This window comes from Microcebus murinus, chromosome 9 (genome assembly GCF_040939455.1).
Source record: "Microcebus murinus isolate Inina chromosome 9, M.murinus_Inina_mat1.0, whole genome shotgun sequence".
In the NCBI taxonomy this organism is placed as follows: domain Eukaryota; kingdom Metazoa; phylum Chordata; class Mammalia; order Primates; family Cheirogaleidae; genus Microcebus; species Microcebus murinus.
The window spans coordinates 44,388,553-44,407,567 of record NC_134112.1 but is presented as its reverse complement, the minus strand read 5'-3'; the positions used below and the strand labels follow the sequence as shown (position 1 = coordinate 44,407,567).

The 19,015-nt window shown below is 38.8% G+C and overlaps 1 protein-coding gene across 12 annotated transcripts in view; it reads left to right on the top strand.

Annotated features, from left to right (window-relative positions):
* The window catches only part of PPP1R9A (protein phosphatase 1 regulatory subunit 9A), a 260,419-nt gene that overhangs the window by 232,893 nt on the left and 8,511 nt on the right, over window positions 1–19,015 (top strand). For 8 of the 12 annotated variants that reach the window (XM_012757084.3, XM_076006431.1, XM_012757081.2 and 5 more), the window contains 4 exons: window positions 5,574–5,661; window positions 5,756–5,839; window positions 15,908–16,109; window positions 18,087–18,206. In XM_012757084.3, coding sequence (XP_012612538.2) covers window positions 5,574–5,661; window positions 5,756–5,839; window positions 15,908–16,109; window positions 18,087–18,206 — 494 coding nt within the window. The remainder of the gene's footprint in view (window positions 1–5,573; window positions 5,662–5,755; window positions 5,840–15,907; window positions 16,110–18,086; window positions 18,207–19,015) is intronic. The other 4 variants (XM_012757088.3, XM_012757087.3, XM_012757090.3 and 1 more) reach the window with 1 other exon arrangement.

The window sequence follows — 19,015 nt, the reverse complement described above, 5'->3', positions numbered from 1 at the left end:
CCTACTCTGTGTCAGGCATTGTACTAAAGCCTCAATATATATAATGATAAACAAGATCCCATTCTTTTCCTCAGGGAGTTTTCATACTAGAGTCTGTCTACTACCATCTACCCCTGCCACAGCCACTGCTGCTGCCTCTTCTTCCTCCTCCCCCTCCTCCCACCCCCCAACCCCCCCCCCTCATGCCCCAGCCTTCTTGCTCATTCTCACTCTGGCTCGCTGTCATTTCTTGATTGTTTGATGACAGTCCTTGCCTCTCTGACATCCACAACCACCACCATCAACAACTGAGAATACCCTACACCTTCTTGCCTTCCACACTGAAGCTCCATTGCTCCTTGAAAGATGTCCAAGAGGGAGCCCTGTCAGCCCATTGACACTCAGATAGTACCCAGTTCTCAGGCAGCGCCTTGAAGGGTTAAGGGTCTGGTCCTCAGTCTTCTGAAGCCAGAAATTCAATAACATATACCCAGATTTAATCAAGCTCAGAGTGACTGATTCATGCTGTTCAAACTAACAAAACACTGATTTCAAAACCAGAAGATAAATTTTCTGATTTACTTTGAGAGATAGAGATGACATAGTAATTAGCACCTTTCAATTGTTCCATTCTCTCTCTTCTGGTTGGTAGGTTCATAAATTAGTAAGTTGCTCAGTGAGCATAAAATTAAAGATAACTGGATGTGTATGCAGAAAATGCTCATTGGGTTGAATTTACCGATGAGTTGCCTGTTGATCTGTGGCACCACCATTACTGCACCTGTCTCATGTCCCTGCAGGACACTCCCCCTCAGTATTATCCAAACTGCAGGGGAATTTTGTGCTTCCATTGTTATGCCATTGCAGAGGCTGATACAACATAGATTAACAGAGTGGGATCTACGTTCATTGTTCTCAGCGAACATTCTGTAAAGCCCTTGAGTTCCTTGCTATATGAGACTAATCCAGTATAATCCACTATTCAGACCTGGGCTCAAGAGAGCTTAGGTGTGGTTAACCTCTGGCTTCCCTCTGTGCGCGTGTTTATATGTGTGCTTCTTATCTGACACGTTGGCTCCTCAATGAGGGAACTAAGATGGATTTTAGCAATACTCACAGGTGCAAACTGGACCTCATGTTGACACTCTCACCTAATCCTCTGCTCCAGAAAAATCCCGATGCTTCTTCAAAGCCCAGTTTAAATCCCGTCTCTTTCAGTTACACCTGAGGCACACCCACCCCATTCCCAGGCAGAGTGAATTATTCTCTTCTTTCTGATTCCACAGAAATTTTCACACTTTTCTGCCCCTTTCACTTTGTGTATAATAACTCATCTAATTGTCAAGTGTGAGCCAAGGTTTTCTCATTTATCTGATTAATCTTAGTGTTTGTGGTCCTTTACAAAGAGTATGGCATATAGTTGGTGCTCAATAATGTCTTGGATGAATTAGTAAGTATGTCTCTCCACATAACCAACTCAAGTCTTCTGGAAGAGGGGCCATCGGTCAAATCCAGCCTCCACCTGTTTTGTAGGTGAAGTCCTGCTGGAATGCAGCCACACTCTTTGGGACATTCTGTCTGCTTGCATGCCACACTGGCAGAGCAGTTTTGAGAGACTGTATATCTCACAAACTTAAAATATCTACTCTCTGGCTCCTTACAGGTAGAGATTTGACCCCTCATCTAAAAGTATATTTTCTTCCACTCAGCATTATTGGATAAACTCTGAAAATGGCTTAATCACTGGTTCCCATTTATCTAGAATTTTTTTAAAGTAATACACCACTACTTCCCTTGTCTCTGTGGTGCAGTCAGTTAGCGTGTTTGGCTGTTAGCCCAAAAGTAATATGCCGTTACTTTTGGTCTATCGAGTTACTACAGAGTTGATTAAATTACAGCTGTAATTGATTGCAAGCTTGGGGACAATACTCTGGTTACTCTAACTGGAGTCAGGTGTTTTCTAAATTGTGTCAATGCTACTATATACAAGTCATCATTTTTTGCTTACATTTGAGGGACTTCAGGGGAAATTGGGATAGAAAGAGTCCCAGTGTAACTTGCTAAATGATAAGCACCTAACTAAACAGCAGTTAAATTAGAAGTAAAAGACCTTTTTTCCTGAGGTTTGTAAAACAGGTTATATGGCAGTAAAAGACATGACAACATTTTTCTCTTTCCTATTGTATGAGCAGCCTAATACTACAATTATTTTGGTCTCTAAGCTTACATGACATGGGGCCTTTGTTCAGTCAAGTTTAAATAGAGTAAATGAAGCACTATCAGTTTTCTACTCACAATTACTAGAGATTATTATTCTAAGTTTACGTGTGTTTATTAACACATTGCCTGACACAGAATATGCCTTCAAAAATATTCATTGTATTAATTAATGTCATGCTAAATAGAACCTGGCTTTTAAAAAGCTTTATAGCCTGCCTTCCTTTCTTTCTTTCTTTCTTTCTTTCTTTCTTTCTTTCTTTCTTTCTTTCTTTCTTTCTTTCTTTCTTTCTTTCTTTCTTTCTTGCATTCTTTCCTTTCTTCCTTTTTTTTTTCTTTCTTTTTCTCATTCCCTCCCTCCCTCCCTTCCTTCTCACTGTGTCACCCAGGCTGGAGTGCAGTGGTGTGACCAGAGTTCACTGCAGGCTCCAACTCCTGGGCTCAAGTGATCCTCCCACCTGCAGCCTTCTGAGTAGCTGGGACTACAGGCATGTACCCCCAGGCCTGGCTAATTTTTCTATTTTTTGTAGAGACAAGGTTTCGCTATGTTGCTCAGGCTGGTCTTGAACTCCTAGGCTCAAGCAATCATCCCCCCTCAGCCTCCCAAAGTGCTGGGATTACAGACATGAGCCACTGTACCCAGCCCTATTTCTTATTAATATGTGGCATTGGGCCTCTAAGTATAGATATAGCAAGATTATATAATTGCTCAGAGGAGAGAGATGTTGTATATACCTGAAACTGGTAAGCAAACTTGACAAACGAAGTATAGTTAGAGTAACTATGGAAGGTCTTAAGGAGAAGAAAAGTATAGGTAAGGAGTGCATATAAGGTAGCATGATGGCATGAAGAGAGGCAGGCACACATAATACGAATTTAAAGGAATGGGCTATCCCAGCTTGGCTGAAGGAGTTTGTTTATGCAGGTAGAGCGCTTACACACAAAAGTGAGCGGGTAGGTTAAGTCTACAGCTCTAAAACTTAAATATCTTAGAAGCCTTACCATATTAGTAGGAAACCACAAGATGTTTGAGCATCATTTTTTTAACAAGAGGTCATGCATGAGCTTGGGAGAGAAGTCAGGGCTGGGAGATAGATTTGGGAGTCGCCATCATAAAGTATCTTATTACAGTAGATTGAGGAGAATGCCGGCCAAGAATAAGCCTTAGGATTTAGCCATCAAGAGATCATTTGTTACCTTTGACAATGAAAACCAGGTTGCTGGAGCTTAAAGCCGAAGCACCCAGTCTGGGGGCTCAAACTTCTGATTGATCACAAAGGCAGTATTGGAAAGATTTCAAAAAGCCTAATGGAAGTCTTACATAAAGCTAAGTAAATAAACAAAAATGGAAGTTTCTTTTTTCCTGAAATCATACCAATCCAATGTTGGTTTTTAGCAAACTGGAAGTTCTGATGTGCATTTAAAATGGGAAAAAGTACATTTCTCCTTATTCTTACCTCTTCAGCCTTATGGACAAGTTCACTTCAGTGTTCCTTGGAACACACTTTGGCAAATGTGTGAGATAATGATGTGAGGTTGCCTAGCAGCAGGCTTTGTGATGGGCAGAATCAGGCTTTTAGTCCCAAAATGTCCAAATAACTGCAACACTAATAGGTTACAAAGTGTTTCCGTGTAGATTGTCTCAGCTGGTCTTCTCACCACTCATTATAACATCTCTCAGCTACCTCTAATTCAGAAAATAATTAGGCAGTCTCCTTTTAACTTTGCACAGTCCTAGCCATTAAAAGTTGCTTTAGGATTGATCTGGAAGAAGTAAGAACTTTTCTTTTCTTCAGCCTCTCTTAAAAAAATCGAAATTCTGCTTTTTAAAATGTCCATTAGCAAAATCACTTTGTTTGTGCCGTGTCTATGGGTTTTCTTTTTTTTTTTTTTACGTGATTTTGTCACATCTGTGGCAATTTAATTTAGTAACCCGGAGAGTAATGATATCCATAATAAATATTTGAGGATTGAAGTGGTTTTTAATACAGACATATTTCTGACTCTTATATTCCCTTATGGACATTTCAAGGAATTGATTATTGAAATCTGAGTATCATTACCTAAAAATACTGAAAAGCTCATTGTTAAAAATCCTTGGAGTGTTTGTCAGCATCCTGTGCTGCTTTAGAACGCTGAACCCAGATTCCTAAACGAGAACCCTGTGTGCACGTCGTGTTTTTTAAGGCTGTATATCAATGGGTGTTTAGAAATTTCTCCCAAGGTAAACAAAAATCGTAAGCAAAATAACCTGCAAGGCTAATCGAACACTTTCTTAGGACTGTTCTCTCTGCACTCCATGTTAGAAAGTTCCTAGAAATTTTAAAAAATTTTAAAAGATAAGAGGCAGAAAAACAGGCACCAACAGACAATGAAAGAGGACTAGTTTCACACATAAAAACACATCAAATTTAAAACACCATTTGTTAATCACCTCAGACACTTGGCTGTGCTGAAACATGACCCTGAATAGTAGCCTTTGCTGAATAGTTCCAGGTAGAGCCGCAGGAGTTATCTGCGTTGTCTGAGGTGGATGCTAGTTCCCACACTGACATTGAAAGCCTCTCTTATGATCAGTTTTTGGCATTGGTTGGAGGGTCCCCATCCCCCAGCAGCTGCTACCCTCGAGGGCCAGCAAAACTCAGAGAGGCAAAGATCAGTCAGCTCCAAGCGCTGAGGAGATTCTGGCATCTTCCACATCACGGGAGGCCAGCCAAGTTGTGCTCTGACCCAACTATTAAGAAGGCCCTTTCAAAGATATAAATGTTTTATAGCTGAGCTTGCTCCTGCTTAAGAAGTCTCTGCGGTGTTCTACCCGCCTTTGTCCCAGGCCTGGCCGCAGGCCATAAGCAAGGGAGAGAAAGGAAGGGAAGACTTTGACTCTCACTTTCCCCCTAAGTCCCCCAGACGTGATGTTCTGTACAGAGCATTGGAGCTAGAGGGGCAGTGGAGCGGGTTCCTGTCAGGAGGCGCTAAACCCAAAGGCAAGAGAGGTATGGAGGACAGAGCCCAGGCATAGAAGCCAAGAGTTGGAGCCAGAGAAGGAACAAAAGGAAAGTCACATTGGCCCCTGCTTTGAATGCAGAGGATGATTTGGTCGTGTTTACTCTTGCTTATCTTGTTCATTCCAATGTGTTTGAAGCTAAAATTCTTGGTGATTATGAGTGTTGGGCTTCTGTCCAGCAGGACCTCTCCTGCTTAACTGAATCTTCCTCAGCGTAGCTGTGTTTCCCATACTTACAAAAAAGCATCCATTATTCTCTTTTACAAGTGAGGAATTTAGGCAAGTCCCTTAGATTCAGAGATGCACTGAGCTTTGACTTATGGCTTTAAAAAATAATAATAATTGACCTTTTTCATAAATATATATATCCTAGATGGTGCCAAAAGTCCCAAATCATTAAAGGCATCCAGTTCGTTGGTGGTGCATGGAGGAAAAATTAAGCAGAAGTTTGTGGATCTGGGGTAAGCACTTCATGATGTAAAAAGCAAGCCCTCTATAAAAGGAAGATTAAAAGAGAAAATTTCAACTTCCCCTTTCTGTGTGCTGTCATTATAGGGCACCTTTGCGAAGGAATTCCAACAAGGGAAAGAAATGGAAAGAAAAAGAAAAAGAAGGCAATAAGTTTTCTGCAGGTAGCAGGTATGAGTAGGTGATTAAGAACACAGATTTATTTCTATACCTAAACTTTCTGCCTTCCTTTTCCACTGTTAACCAAAACCAGTAGTCAATATCTTTGAGCTGAAGTGATATGCCTAGAATTGAGATGAAAGAAAAATTGTACAATCAGTTTATATTTGTCTTACTCTAATTATAGCCTCAGGCATATCTGTTGATTATTCATTGCAGACTTATGGTAACATGAAAAGTTTCAATAAATGTTTATCTAAATACAGCATAAACATATCTATACGTTACTTTAGACATATTTCAGATTTTTTGCCTGCCTACCCACAACACTAGTGCCTTCTCTTTTTGTTAAGTCTGAAAGAGTAATTTTTCATGTAAGTACCTTGTTGGCATTCAAGACTGCCCTGCCCCATAAGCATGTAAGAATGACCACCATCTCAAGCTGGACTTAGCTATTTAATTGATTTTGCAGGCACTATCAGCTATGCTTACTATTCAATAAAGACTACTTTTCTATAGAGAAGTGAGCTTTGAACAAACAACAAGTCAATTTTATTCTGAGCTACATAATTTTAAATTAGATTTGTACAGGGAGACAGTACAACATAAAGCTCTGAAGTCCAACTGCCTGGGGATGAATCACAGCTCTCCTATGTATTCCTTTTAAATGTTGGACAAGTTAGTTACCCTCTGTGCCTCTATTTTCTCATATAAAATGAGAGCAATAATAGTACCTACTGCATAAGGTTAGTGTGAGGATTAAATTAATTTTTATATAAAGCTTTAAAATGATACCTGGCACACAGGAGGTGTTAAGAAATAATAAAGTTAACAAATTGCTGCTGCTATTGTTATTATTATTATTTGCAAGTTACAAAGTAGTTTTCCATTTATCACTTCATTTGATCCTTACAATAAGATTGGGAGGGCAGATAATACTACCAGCCTTTATTGATGAAGAACTTCTCCTTCATAGAATTTAATTAGGTTGCCTGGGGTATGCAGGAGGCAATTAATGTCAAGCTGGGGCTTATACCTCCTGTCTAGGTGTCTTTCCAACACACCACGCCACCTCCAGTTACTTATGTATCTAGTGATGCTTAAATTTCTTTATGAAATTTAGGAGTCATCTCAATAGCATTGACTAAGGAAGAAACAGAAAAAATTGCTAAAAATAAGAGACTGTAAAATCCTTTGAGGGTCATTTACCTTCTTCATTCATTGTCCCCTGCTGTTTCCTCTTCTCTTTTTTTCTTTTCTTATATACACTTTGGTGAGAAATGTACCTTCTCCTTGGGGTTGCAGGAGAATGGGATGAGGGATGAAGAGAAAATTTCCAAATTAATTATTTTTGTCAGTCTGGGTTTCCTTTATGCTGTACAGTGGACAAAGGATAGAAAGCTCTCATTTTATTGAAGACAACAATCTCAGAAAAAATAAAGGTAAATCTGAAGCCATATGCAACTCAAAAGCAATGTAACTGTGCATTGTTTTGGAGTGAGAAATAAAAAATGGTCTACTTTGTGCCTTAAAGTTAAGAATACAAAATTATCAAACATACTCAGGAAAAAATAATAACAAATAATGAAGCCATTCCAGGGAGAGAAAGAGATGCACAAATATACAATGAGAGAGAAACTCAGACACGTCAGAAATGACACTGTCCTTCCTTTGGTCTCTGGGCTTCAGAGGCAGTCAGCACCTCTCACCTTTTAGGCACCACCTAAGAGGGATGCTCACGCTGACAGCCAGCAAAGGGATGAATGTTTAACTGAATTTCATCATAGTAGCCAGAGTCATCACCTTCTTGTATAAATTCCAGGTAAAAATCAAGCAAATCTTGATTGTTAGTGAGCACTCACATTTACTGCAGGCAAAACTGCAGTCAAGGGTAGGTGGTCATCAGCACACTGCCTTCCCACAGCTCATGCCAGCTTCTGAACCCTCAGTGAAGCTTCTAGCTTGTCTGCTTAGCCATCTCTATGTTTTGTTTTGTTTTTAAGACAGAGTCTCACTCTGTCACCCAGGCTGGAGTACAGTGGCATGATCATAGCTCACTGCAGCCTCAAATTCTTAGGCTCAAATGATCCTCCTGCCTCAGCCTCCTGAGTAGCTGGGACTACGGGTGCATGCCACCATGACTGGTTAATTTTTTTTTTTCCCGTTTGTTTTTTGTGGAGATGAGATCTTGCTATGTTGCCCAGGCTGGTCTTGAACTCCTGGCCTCAAGCCATCCTCCCACCTCAGCCTCCCAAAGTGCTAGGGTTATAGGAGTGAGCCACTGGGTCTGGCTCATCTCTGTCCTTTTAAAGCATTAACTCTGGCTTCTTCCTGCTTCAGTAGTCACAAATTATTCCACATGCACCAACACTACTAAATAGTTTTTAATTAGAGTCATAATTTTACAATTATTTATAATTACAGTAGAATTTTAGCAGGATTGAAAATTCATATAATTGAAATAGTAGAAAAATAAGAGAAGAAGAGGGCTATTTTCTATGTCAAAAATATAATTTTTGAGCTATCACAGCAGTTGGTTAAAACACTAAAAAAAAAAAAAAATCTAATGACAGCCTCTATTCTCCTATATGGATTGATAATGGGCCTAGAACCTTATAAAACATTTTCCAGGAAGAGCAAAATTACTGCTTAATAGAGGCTTAATGCAATTGAGTGGGTTTCACAGGGTCCTTGAAAGTAGGAGGGCTATAAGTGCCATTAGCTTATGGGGGTCACACTGTAATTGTAGAGTGGAACCAGGAGTAACCTCACCACCTGGTGAGGCTTTCTCAGAACAAGAAGAAAAGGATTCACAGATTGAGTTAGTAACTTTATCTTTTGGGCTTTTCATCCAACTCTTATTAGGTTGTTAAAAAGCTGATGCAATCAGTCAGTTATAACCTGTGGCTATTAAATTTTAAAGGAGGCAAGACTTTTGCTGAGTTTGGCCTTGGTTTTAGTTTTTTTCTTCTCATAAAGTAAAAAATTTACTCTGTTGTGTTTCTTGTGGACACATAATGTCTCAGATTCCTGGCAAGCATGAGACAAATGGAGAAATTAGATGAGGTTAGTAATAATAAACAAACAAACAAACCCTGTAAGAAACATGATTTGTTTCTAGCCCTTTTCATATATGTGCTCAGCGAACATTTTGATTTAAACAGGCAGCATAGCATATAACAAAAGCAGGAAATATTTAATTGTCAGAGCTTGTTCATCCCTTAACATACATACCAAAAGGTAAAATAAAATACTATTCTAAATTTTAGAGTAAGTAGTAGCCATTGTACCCACTTTGGAGCTCTGTAGAGAAGCTCCCAGTTTGGTCACTGAATGGAAAGCCCTGTGAGCAGATGTGTATATCTCAGGGGAGGCCAGATGGGGCATGTCGGGAAAGTGATAGGGAAGGGAGGCAGCACTCCTGTGTGTAAGTGAATTAGAATTCACTTTGACAGTGTGATCAGTGGAAAGAACACTGAGCTGGAATTCAGGGGAATAGTCCTGACTTTTCCATAGACAAGCCTCTCAATCTCTGGGACCTTGGTTTCCTATCAAAAAGTGGATTGGACTAAAACTAGATGGTCTCTAACTCGCCATCCATCTCTGTATGTACTGTCCAGGGTGGTAGCCTCTAGTCAGATGCAGCTTTCCAGCACATGAAATGTTCTAGTCTATACTGAGATGTGTGTAGGAGAAAATGCATGTTGGATTCGAAGACTTAGTATTAGAAAAACAATGTGAAATATCCTATTAATAATTTTATAATATTGATTACATGTTAAAATAATATTTTGTACTTGGAGGGCCAAGTACAAAATAATAAAATATATTTTATTATTATAAAATAACAAAATAATATAATTAAATAAAATATTAAAATAGATTATAAAATAATATATTATAAAATATATTATATATTTTTATATAACATATTATAAATATATAATATATAATATATTATAAAATAAATTATAAAATAATAAAATATATTATTGAAATTAATTTCACTTTTTTCATGTGGCTATGGAAAATTAAAATTTATATTGCAGTTTATATCATATTCTTTTGGATAAGTATTGATTTATATGATTCTGTGACAAATCCTCCTTTAATTTCTAACTCATTATTCACTTGGTCTATAAGCTAACATGTATTCATTTGTTATTCTTTTATGTATATTCCACTCTTCTTTGATCAAAAGTAATTTGTTTGTATACAAAAGTACAGGTGCTACAACAATATAATTTATTTAAAAAGTAAATTGAATAGAGAAAAATAAGATAAAGCAAAAAGTAAGTAAGCTTAGTACTTAAAATACAACATCATCAATAATACCATCATAGTTAGTAAAATAGTGCCCTTGCAGTGAAAGTCAAGAGCACGATGTCAAAATAGTTAAAAGCCTAAGTTCAAATCCCAGCTCTGCCACTTATCTTAGACAAGTCACTTAACCTCTCTGTGTCTCAGTTTTCTCATCTGTAAAATGGAGACATGTGGTGCTTCTTTGGGTTGTTGGGAGGATTAAGGGGATCATATTCAAGTATATTTCAAGTTCTTAATAAGTAAAAATGGTTATAGTTATTATTTATATTTAAAACAAGTTTGATGAGAGGGATGGAAAACAGAATATTCTCCATGTATGTTTTGCTGGCAGTCTTGTTCAGCCAAGGATGACTTTTTTTATATCTTGAAGAATGAATGGGCTATAGGGATTATGCTTCGGGCAGTTCTTCATAGGATATTTCTCTCAAAGAGGATTTAGATAAATCATGGCATGATAGTGAGGTTGAAATGATATCCTGTGACAAGTCCCTGGGGGGCAGCTCTGCCCTGTTGCTGAGTTAGGGCAGAGCCCCTGCTTAACAGTTATCTGAGCTGGGTGGAAACACACCCATTTAGAAGACTTGAGGGTTGAGATAAGCACGTGTGTGAGTAGAAAACACCTTGCCTCTGCCCAAGGACTGGTCCATTGAAAGCAGTCATTTTCTTGGAGACCTTTGAATGTCAGCTTAGCCTTAGTAGTGCAGACTTATTCTTTCATAACTGTCCCATTTTTAGCTGCATTTATCATTTCAATATTCAGTTTTCTTGTTAAGTACTTTTTAAGTACCTCAAGTGCCTGAAAACTGACAAACTTATATTCTGAACAATGAAATGCTTTTCATACTTAAAACAGCTCTTGCAAATCTAAGAATTTAATACTGTAACTGTAGTGACTCTAAACATCCCAATACAATTATCGGTCTGTGTACATTAAAACACAAATCTAAAATGAGTTTAAAATTTTAAGATAGACTCAGTGGACAAATTTCTCTCTCAGATTTCTGGTAGTACAAATTTTCTTAAATACCTAAGCAATATATGTATCATTCCTAAATTTAACATTTATGTTTTGATGGTATGGATTTTATTTACATGAGCCTCATGTTATTTCATTTTAAACCATCCCAGATTGGGGAAGACTCATTAATGGAATAGTTTCACCACCTCAAATGAGTTAAGGTCGAACACTCTACAGTAACCATCTCAGATGGACTGTTGGTTATTGATCAGAAATTCAGACCAGAATTCATGATATAGGAGCAAGATATGTCCAGGGTGGTTGGCCCTGAGCTGCAGATGGACACGTTTCTCATAGCTGTTATCTGTTAGAGTCTCCAAGAGCCCTTTTGATAGCACTGGCTTTACAACCTTTGGTGGATGTTAAAACCTTACAGAATTACTTGGTTTGATTTAGATGAATGAAGTCTGCAACTTTTCCTCTGGTTGCAGCTAGCTTTCTTCAATTAACTTCCTTTACTCTCTGCTTGAATTCTATATCCGTTTTATACTTTATGTGTTTTGGGGGTTTCTGAACTCTTAAGGATATTTTGATGGTATCCAATTAGATTCTGAATACTTCACATACCTATATTCAAAGTTAAAACAACAACAACAAAAAAAAATCACCATGGACTGTTTAGCTGAGCAATTTAATTTTGGAGTGCTAGCCCCAAGTAAAACTGCTTTCAAGATGTATATAAACAAGTTAGTTGCTCTATAGAGTTATTAGCCATAAACCATTTAAACGCCAGGAAACAGCTACCCTCCAAGTGACATCGTTGGATTATGAAGACTGAATTTGAAACCTTTATTTTCCCTAGCACCTAACAATAAAAATATCAAGGATATCGCGGCGGCTTGTGATTCTATTTTTTCCAAAAACGATAGCAAGCCATTCAAGTACAGCTAAAAAAACAAAATAAAGGAAGTGTAGAACATACACCTATTTTGATCTGAAAATTATTTTCAGTTCCATCAAGAGTTCATTTTTACCAATAGTGATTTGGGAGAGGAAGGAAGAAAGGTGAAAAAGAGAGAAAGAGAAAAACAGAGAAAGGAAAAGACGGAGGGAGGGAAAGAAGGCAGAGGATACGAAGAAGGGGGAAAGAAGGACTTTGTGTTGTTCCTAGTAGATTTCTCCACAAAGTAAAAGGGATTATAAGAGTGGTCAAAATAAAATAACTGCTACCAAACTCTTTCTGCTCCTTTTGTGGGCCCAAGAGTTCAATTTGTCCAGAAGGAAATTGTCATTTATTTTAGAAAGCATGTCTGGTAAGCTTATAGGACTATAATTTTAAAGTGATTGAGTGATTCCTTTTGAAATGACTATTCTCTAGGTCCAAGCAAATAGAAGCATACCGCTGTTCAGTTATTTAAGGATACTAGGAAGCACACAAGGGTTACATCAATTCATGGAGTTTTAAAGTCACAAATATACAAAGAAATGCGGGAGACAGGATATAGCCTTAGCAGGGGCACAGATGAGCCTCATGGGGAACTGGAAAACTCTCTTCAAAACAACCCTAGAATCAGGCAGTTTGCAACTGTGGAGACAGTAGTTGTTTGCTCAGAAGTGGGCTCTCATCGCTCTCTACTTGACCCTTCCTCGTGCATTTTCTTGGTGTGTAAAGCTGGAGGAAAAAGCCTCTGGGCATCGCCAGAAGCCAAGCTTCTGTGATCTCATACACCGCAAAGTTTAAGAACCACGTGGCCTCAAGACCTGTCCTCAGTGCTGGATACACAAGTCCACATGGAATTATTGGTCTTGAATATTTTCTTGGCAGTGAGAATTTTGTGAAGGAGTTTAATTAGATGGCCTATTTATAACCTTTAAAACAGTATCCATATATTTAAGCACTACCAAACTGTATTGGAATTGTGAATGGAACTCTTAAAAAATTCCCCTGATTCAGAAATGTGTAATGATCATCAGGTCCAGTTTTTCCTCAAATATGTCTGATTATTAGAGGGTGGGACTACAGAGAAAGTATTTTTTAAGTTTCTACGCAGTTAGGGCTTTCTGAGCATTTTTACTGGAATGTGGGACCTAGGCTAAAAGACAAGCCTCAAAAGTTGAATTATGACTGGCTAGTGAGAACTCCAGAGAGATTTACCTCCCCAGAGGTATGTGGTTATATCTGAAGGGGGTAAAGTGGAGCAGCGGGATGAGCCCCTGTTCCATGGAGACATTCCCAGCATTGTAAAGCTGGATCTACTAGTCTTATCTTCTCTCCAGAGACACGTATTTGCATTCCAAAGGGTAAGAACCCCAGATCCTTCCCTAGTTGCATTTGTTTACATTGAGGATGTAAGATGTCTCCCCCATCTCTCAGACATGCTGGGGGTAGACAGCAGTCACTCTCCTATATAACTAACCATTCCAATGCATATTTTTGGAGTTCCTCACCTACATTGTAGACCAAGTGTAAATGACATCTGGTTCTCATTGTATCACCCTGAAAGGGGGGATGGGGAACCAGTTCAACAGTTTTCTGTGAGTAAGTAACAATCTACTCTGCTCCACAGACCTTGAATTTGCATTCAGGATAATATTGATAAATATAGATATTAAAACTGAGTCAGCTCAGACCTGTGTTAAAATGCAGATTCCAGGTCAACTTCTCTATTCCCCTCCCCCGGATTCTAATTCAGTAAGTCTAGGTGCCCATGACCTGTACTTGAACAGCCCCCCCAGTGATTCTTACCAAGCCTAGGGATTAAAAAGTACTTCTTACAGATGACAGATCCATTTCTGCTAGCATGCTTCCTTAAGTTCAGTTATTGTACCACCCCTACTCCCACCTTTTGATAGTATGTAGGTGGGTTTAAGGATACAATTTTTTTTTTAGTTTAAACGTTAGTATGAAACTGAAGATTACCATATCTCTGGTTGGTCTTTTTAATCCTTGTATACTCCTTTGTTTTGTTTTATTCCTAAAACAAAATGATTGATTTATACACTGTTAAAATCATCATATCTTCTGGAATCTTAAGTGTAAACAACAATTTCACTCACTCAACCTGCTGATCTCAATATTTTACCAAAACTTCACTGACTTCTCTATTTAGTCATCATTCTTACAATCCCTTTACATTTGTATCTTGCTTCACAGTTTACAAGATGTTTTTGCATTTGCTGTCCTATTTGATTCTCACAATAATATCTGGGAATAAATAGGAGTTATACTATTTATATAAATTTGAAATATATAGTATTTCAAAAGATATTTGAAATGAAATGTGAGAAGACTGAAATGCAGTATACATGTAGGACAGAAGTTGTCTAGCTATGGTGTTCAGGCACTTTTAATTGCAGGGTAATCTCGTTGTTGTCATGATACCAACAGCTATCAAATAATAGGCATTCCATCAAATATCATTTGGACAAATTGAGACTGACCTCACTCGTTCTAAGATGCACATAAACTGCTGCCCTTTCCTACTTTGATTTCTTGAACTCCTGGCCTCAAGCATCCCAAAGTGCTGGGATTACAGGTGTGAGCCACCATGCCAAGCCAGTTCCTAATAATTATTTTTCTCTTAACTAAGAGATAATTACAAATATGAAAGTATCTGCATTAAGAGAAAAATATCTGGGTTTTTTTCCCCTTATAAATGAAAGGATAAATGCCTTTAAATCTATGATTGATTGATTGATTGATTGATTGATTGATTGATTGATTCAGAGTTTTGCTCTGTTTCCCGAGCTAGAGTGCAGTGGTGTCAGGATAGCTCACTGCAACCTCAAACTCCTGGGCTCAAACAATAGTAATTGAGACTACAGGCAAATGCCACCACACCTGGCTAATTTTTTCTGTTTTTAGTAGAGGCAGAGTCTCTCTGTTGCTCAGGCTGGTCTTAAACTCCTGACCTCAAGAGATCCTCCCACCTCGGCCTCCCAGAGTGTTTAGGATTACAGGTGTGAGCCACCACACCCAGCCTGAATCCTTTAAATGTTAAACACTACTTAAAAAAAAAAAAGTTAAACAAGACTTTTATACTTTGACAGTTTTCAAAGCACTTTCACACATATGCTCTTATTTAATTCTTAATAACCACATATGAGGTACATAAAAATGACCACTTTTTACAGATGGAGAATCTAGAGTTTGGGAGCAAGCCTCAGGCCACGTGGTCTGGAGGTGGTGGACCCTGACCTCCAAGTGGGACACGAGAGTTTCAGGTCTCAGGTTTCTCCTGTGAAAAGACACTTAAGATTATGATGCAAAACCAATAAGCTGTATGTTCTGCGTAAAGTCTCATGAGCCCTGAAATTTTAAATTATTTAAATATATCATTTTCTAAAGTCTCACACCCTTGGGAACATGAGTTCAGAGGAAAACAGGAAAGAGTGCTGGTTATGAGCTAATATCACCAGCGGTAAGGCATTGATCTATTGCCAGGCAGAGGGAATGCTGTGATGACTAACCTACCTAATAGCAGTTCCTAAAAGACTGTATGCCCCTCCTTGATTATAATTCCTCCACATACACTTAATAGGAACATTTAATAAAAATTCACCATGGCAATAGCAATACAAAAATGTTGATCATTGTCATACAATCCATTTAGATGCAAAAAAGGTAGCTATTAAGACTAGTGTTATAGTCAAAAGGGCAAAAGTTTTTACTCCGTTAAGCAGAACAATTTCTCAAACTTTTAATTGCAACTACATTCAAAGTTGTTTTCAGAATTCAGTTTAATAAGTTTTGCATCTGCCCTTTCTTTGTCTAACACCCCATTCTTTTTACAAAACAGGATCTTCAGATGCAGGCTGGAAAACTGGAAACCCAAGCCACCCTCCTCGGCAGCTCAGGCCTCCACTCGCTCCCCTTGCATGCCTTTCTCGTGGTTTAATGAAAGCCGGAAAGGATCCTATTCCTTCAGGAACCCGCCTTCACCTACAAGGCCCCTTCAGCCTTCTCTCACGACTCTAATTTCAGATAAAAAGGGGTCCAAGGTAGAATACACATGGATTAAAAAAGCAAACAAGTAACCCAAACCCCTCCTTCTCTTCCGTCTTGGGAAGGCCTTCTCTACTGTTGTGTGTGGTCTGGATCTGAGAAACCCATAACACTGATAACACTGCGATAAACAATGCATGATATTTCTTGTGGGTGGGGGGGAAGGAAGCCTCAATTAACCATCGCCTTCTTTAATACTTTTCTATTCTAGATTGTACATTACTCTTTGATTTGCCTGTCTTTTCACATACTGCTATTTAATCTCAGTTTGACAGTTAAGCCATGCTGGGAAAGATGCATTTGAATCATAGAACAGAATGATAGATCTGTTAACCAAGCAATCTACTTTAAATTACAATACAAAACTATTTCACTGTGCTCTTCGTGATTTACTGGAAAACAAATAAATTTGGGACTGAATATGTGTTCAATATCTAAATGAAACTCTTTAAGACAAACCAATGCTGATCCTCACTACTTTTAATCAAACTTCCATGTTGAGCAACTGTCTATCGCCAAAGTTCTTTAACTTTAGCAGAATTAGGAATTACATGCATGGATTTTATTGGTTTTTAAATGCATCGTGCTTATTTCCAGCATGACACTGCAAACCTTTTCTAACATTGTATCGGAAGACATATGGTGGCTAACTTTCACATGTTGTTTGGTCTCCTTTTATCTGTGTTCACTTTTCTTTCTCAAACAGAAACATGTGATTAATGTTACTTGACTTTAATTCTTTTCTTGAGGTGAACAGCTCTCAAAGGGTTTGGCCGGGGTTTGGGGTTGTGTCATTGACAAAACCAAATGGTAATATTCTGTGTTAAATGCCCTGATGTTTAAATGTTCTACCAGCCCAGCTCCACGTGCTCTGATTTAGACTCCTTTTCTGAAGTTTTAGCAAACGTTGGCATTTGATTGGTACTGAATTCTCCAGCCTCTATCATGGTATTTATTTTTGATAACTAACTAAACCCAATACAAGGGAACCTGATGGAAAACTAATAGTGCAATTCCTAAGGAAGTAAAATATGAAGCAAGATGGTGTTGGCCAAGTGCTTAGAGTTCCTGAGCACTTGGCCCTTCTAGAATCATTAGCAAAAGAAGTTTTGACAGCAGTAGAGCATTTTGATCTTGAAACATTTTCAGTATTGGATCTGAGACATCATCTAATGTTGCTTGAATAATTGCACCATTATCTTGCACTGAAGAGACTCCAGATTTGGTTTAAAATGTTTTCACAAATGCAGCTACGTAGTCACTGTGAAGTTGTTTTGATTTTAATATCCACTGAACATTTTGATGAAGTTCTGGGGAAGTTGTCTTTACACACTTCCACCTCTCCAGCCTCAGGTGCTTATGTGGAAACGTGTGTCAGTTCTGTGCCACTCTGCTCTGAGAGAGTTGTGTTTTAACATGTAACTACTAGTGTATTATCAGACCGTGACCTCCCCCAGAACTCATCATCTTGAAGGGTACCTCCAGGAGAGGACCTGCCATTTCTCACAGTATTTATCATGGCCAGCAACAAGCGATCCTTCCCAGGGGGTGCTCTCGCTACCTTTCTAATATGAATTGCCATCTGTTCCTAATAACTCAGCCTCTCCACACCATCTTGTATTTTTACTTACACTGTTACTCATCACGATTAGGGTCAAAGAAGATAGGCTTATTAATATTACTCCTCTGAGCAGTTGCAGAGGATAATGAATTCTGTACCCTTGAAGGGAGATTGAAGAATCATTTCTCTAAAACACCTATCCTTTCGTCAGAGGGAGAAAGCGCCCAGAATTCCCTGTCACCCACAGAAGGGGCGCTGTTCTCAGCCACTGCCCCATTGAAGGTCATCCCCAAACCAAACTAGGAATTTCTTCTTAGATTGTTTTAAAAGAGGCGTTTAGAACTTGTGAACGCACCTACCTCTGTCTCATCCACCGTACTCATTTACCACTGAGCTTCATTTGTTTTTACAGGCTTTTACCTTCCCTGATGACTTCAGTCCCAGCAGCACCAGTTCCGCAGACCTGAGCGGCCTAGGAGCAGACTCCAGAACCTTCGGCCTCTCTCAGTCCCTTGTGCTGTCCTCCGATGAGGTACTTCCATGGCACCATGACAGACGTGCTTTCTCAAATCAGACGTTTTACCCATGAACTATCGCTGGGAAAATGTTTTTAGGGTAGATTTTGCATAGAAATAATCAGGCCCACGGTCTTATGTTTAATAGGAAGTCCTCATGACTTCTCTCCCTCTCTGTCAAAAACGTGAAAGCCCAGTGTTATTTCCTAACACTTTCCAGGGACCCGTGTTACATAGATATGTAAACAGCCATGGTGGGGAGACTGGGCTCTGGGGAGCAGAAATGGGGGAACAGCTGAGGAATCACATGGAAGTTTGTGTATTATCCACTCCCTTTCTCTCTTGCCTCCTCCACAATTGCCCCGTCCCAGGATTCCAGTAATCCCTCCAAATAGGGGGTGGCCCCTGAGTAAGAATCACTGCAATGGGTAAGCATAGTTCTGATAAGGAAGGAAACAAGGAGGAGAAGCAATTATTTAGAAGCCAGGGCCAAGATCAGCATTGCTGAGAATCATCAGGAGAAAAACATGCACAAGAGAGGCGGGAAGCTACATTAGCAATCGACTTAGTTTCCCAAAAAGAGTGGTGGGGGAACAGGAAGCACTGTATGTAAAGATATTTTTGCTCTAAATATTTTTTCTTATTGATTTCTTTCTAACATGCTTTTTGTTTCATAAAACTTTTTTTCTTTTTTTTTCTCGTAAACTTTTCAGCCCATATTCTTCAAGCTTGGTGACGTTTTAATTGTGTTAAAACTGTGTGCTGTATATGTTGTGTCTGTTTCTATAACACTTTTCTTCTTGATTCTTTTGTCACTCCCTCGCTC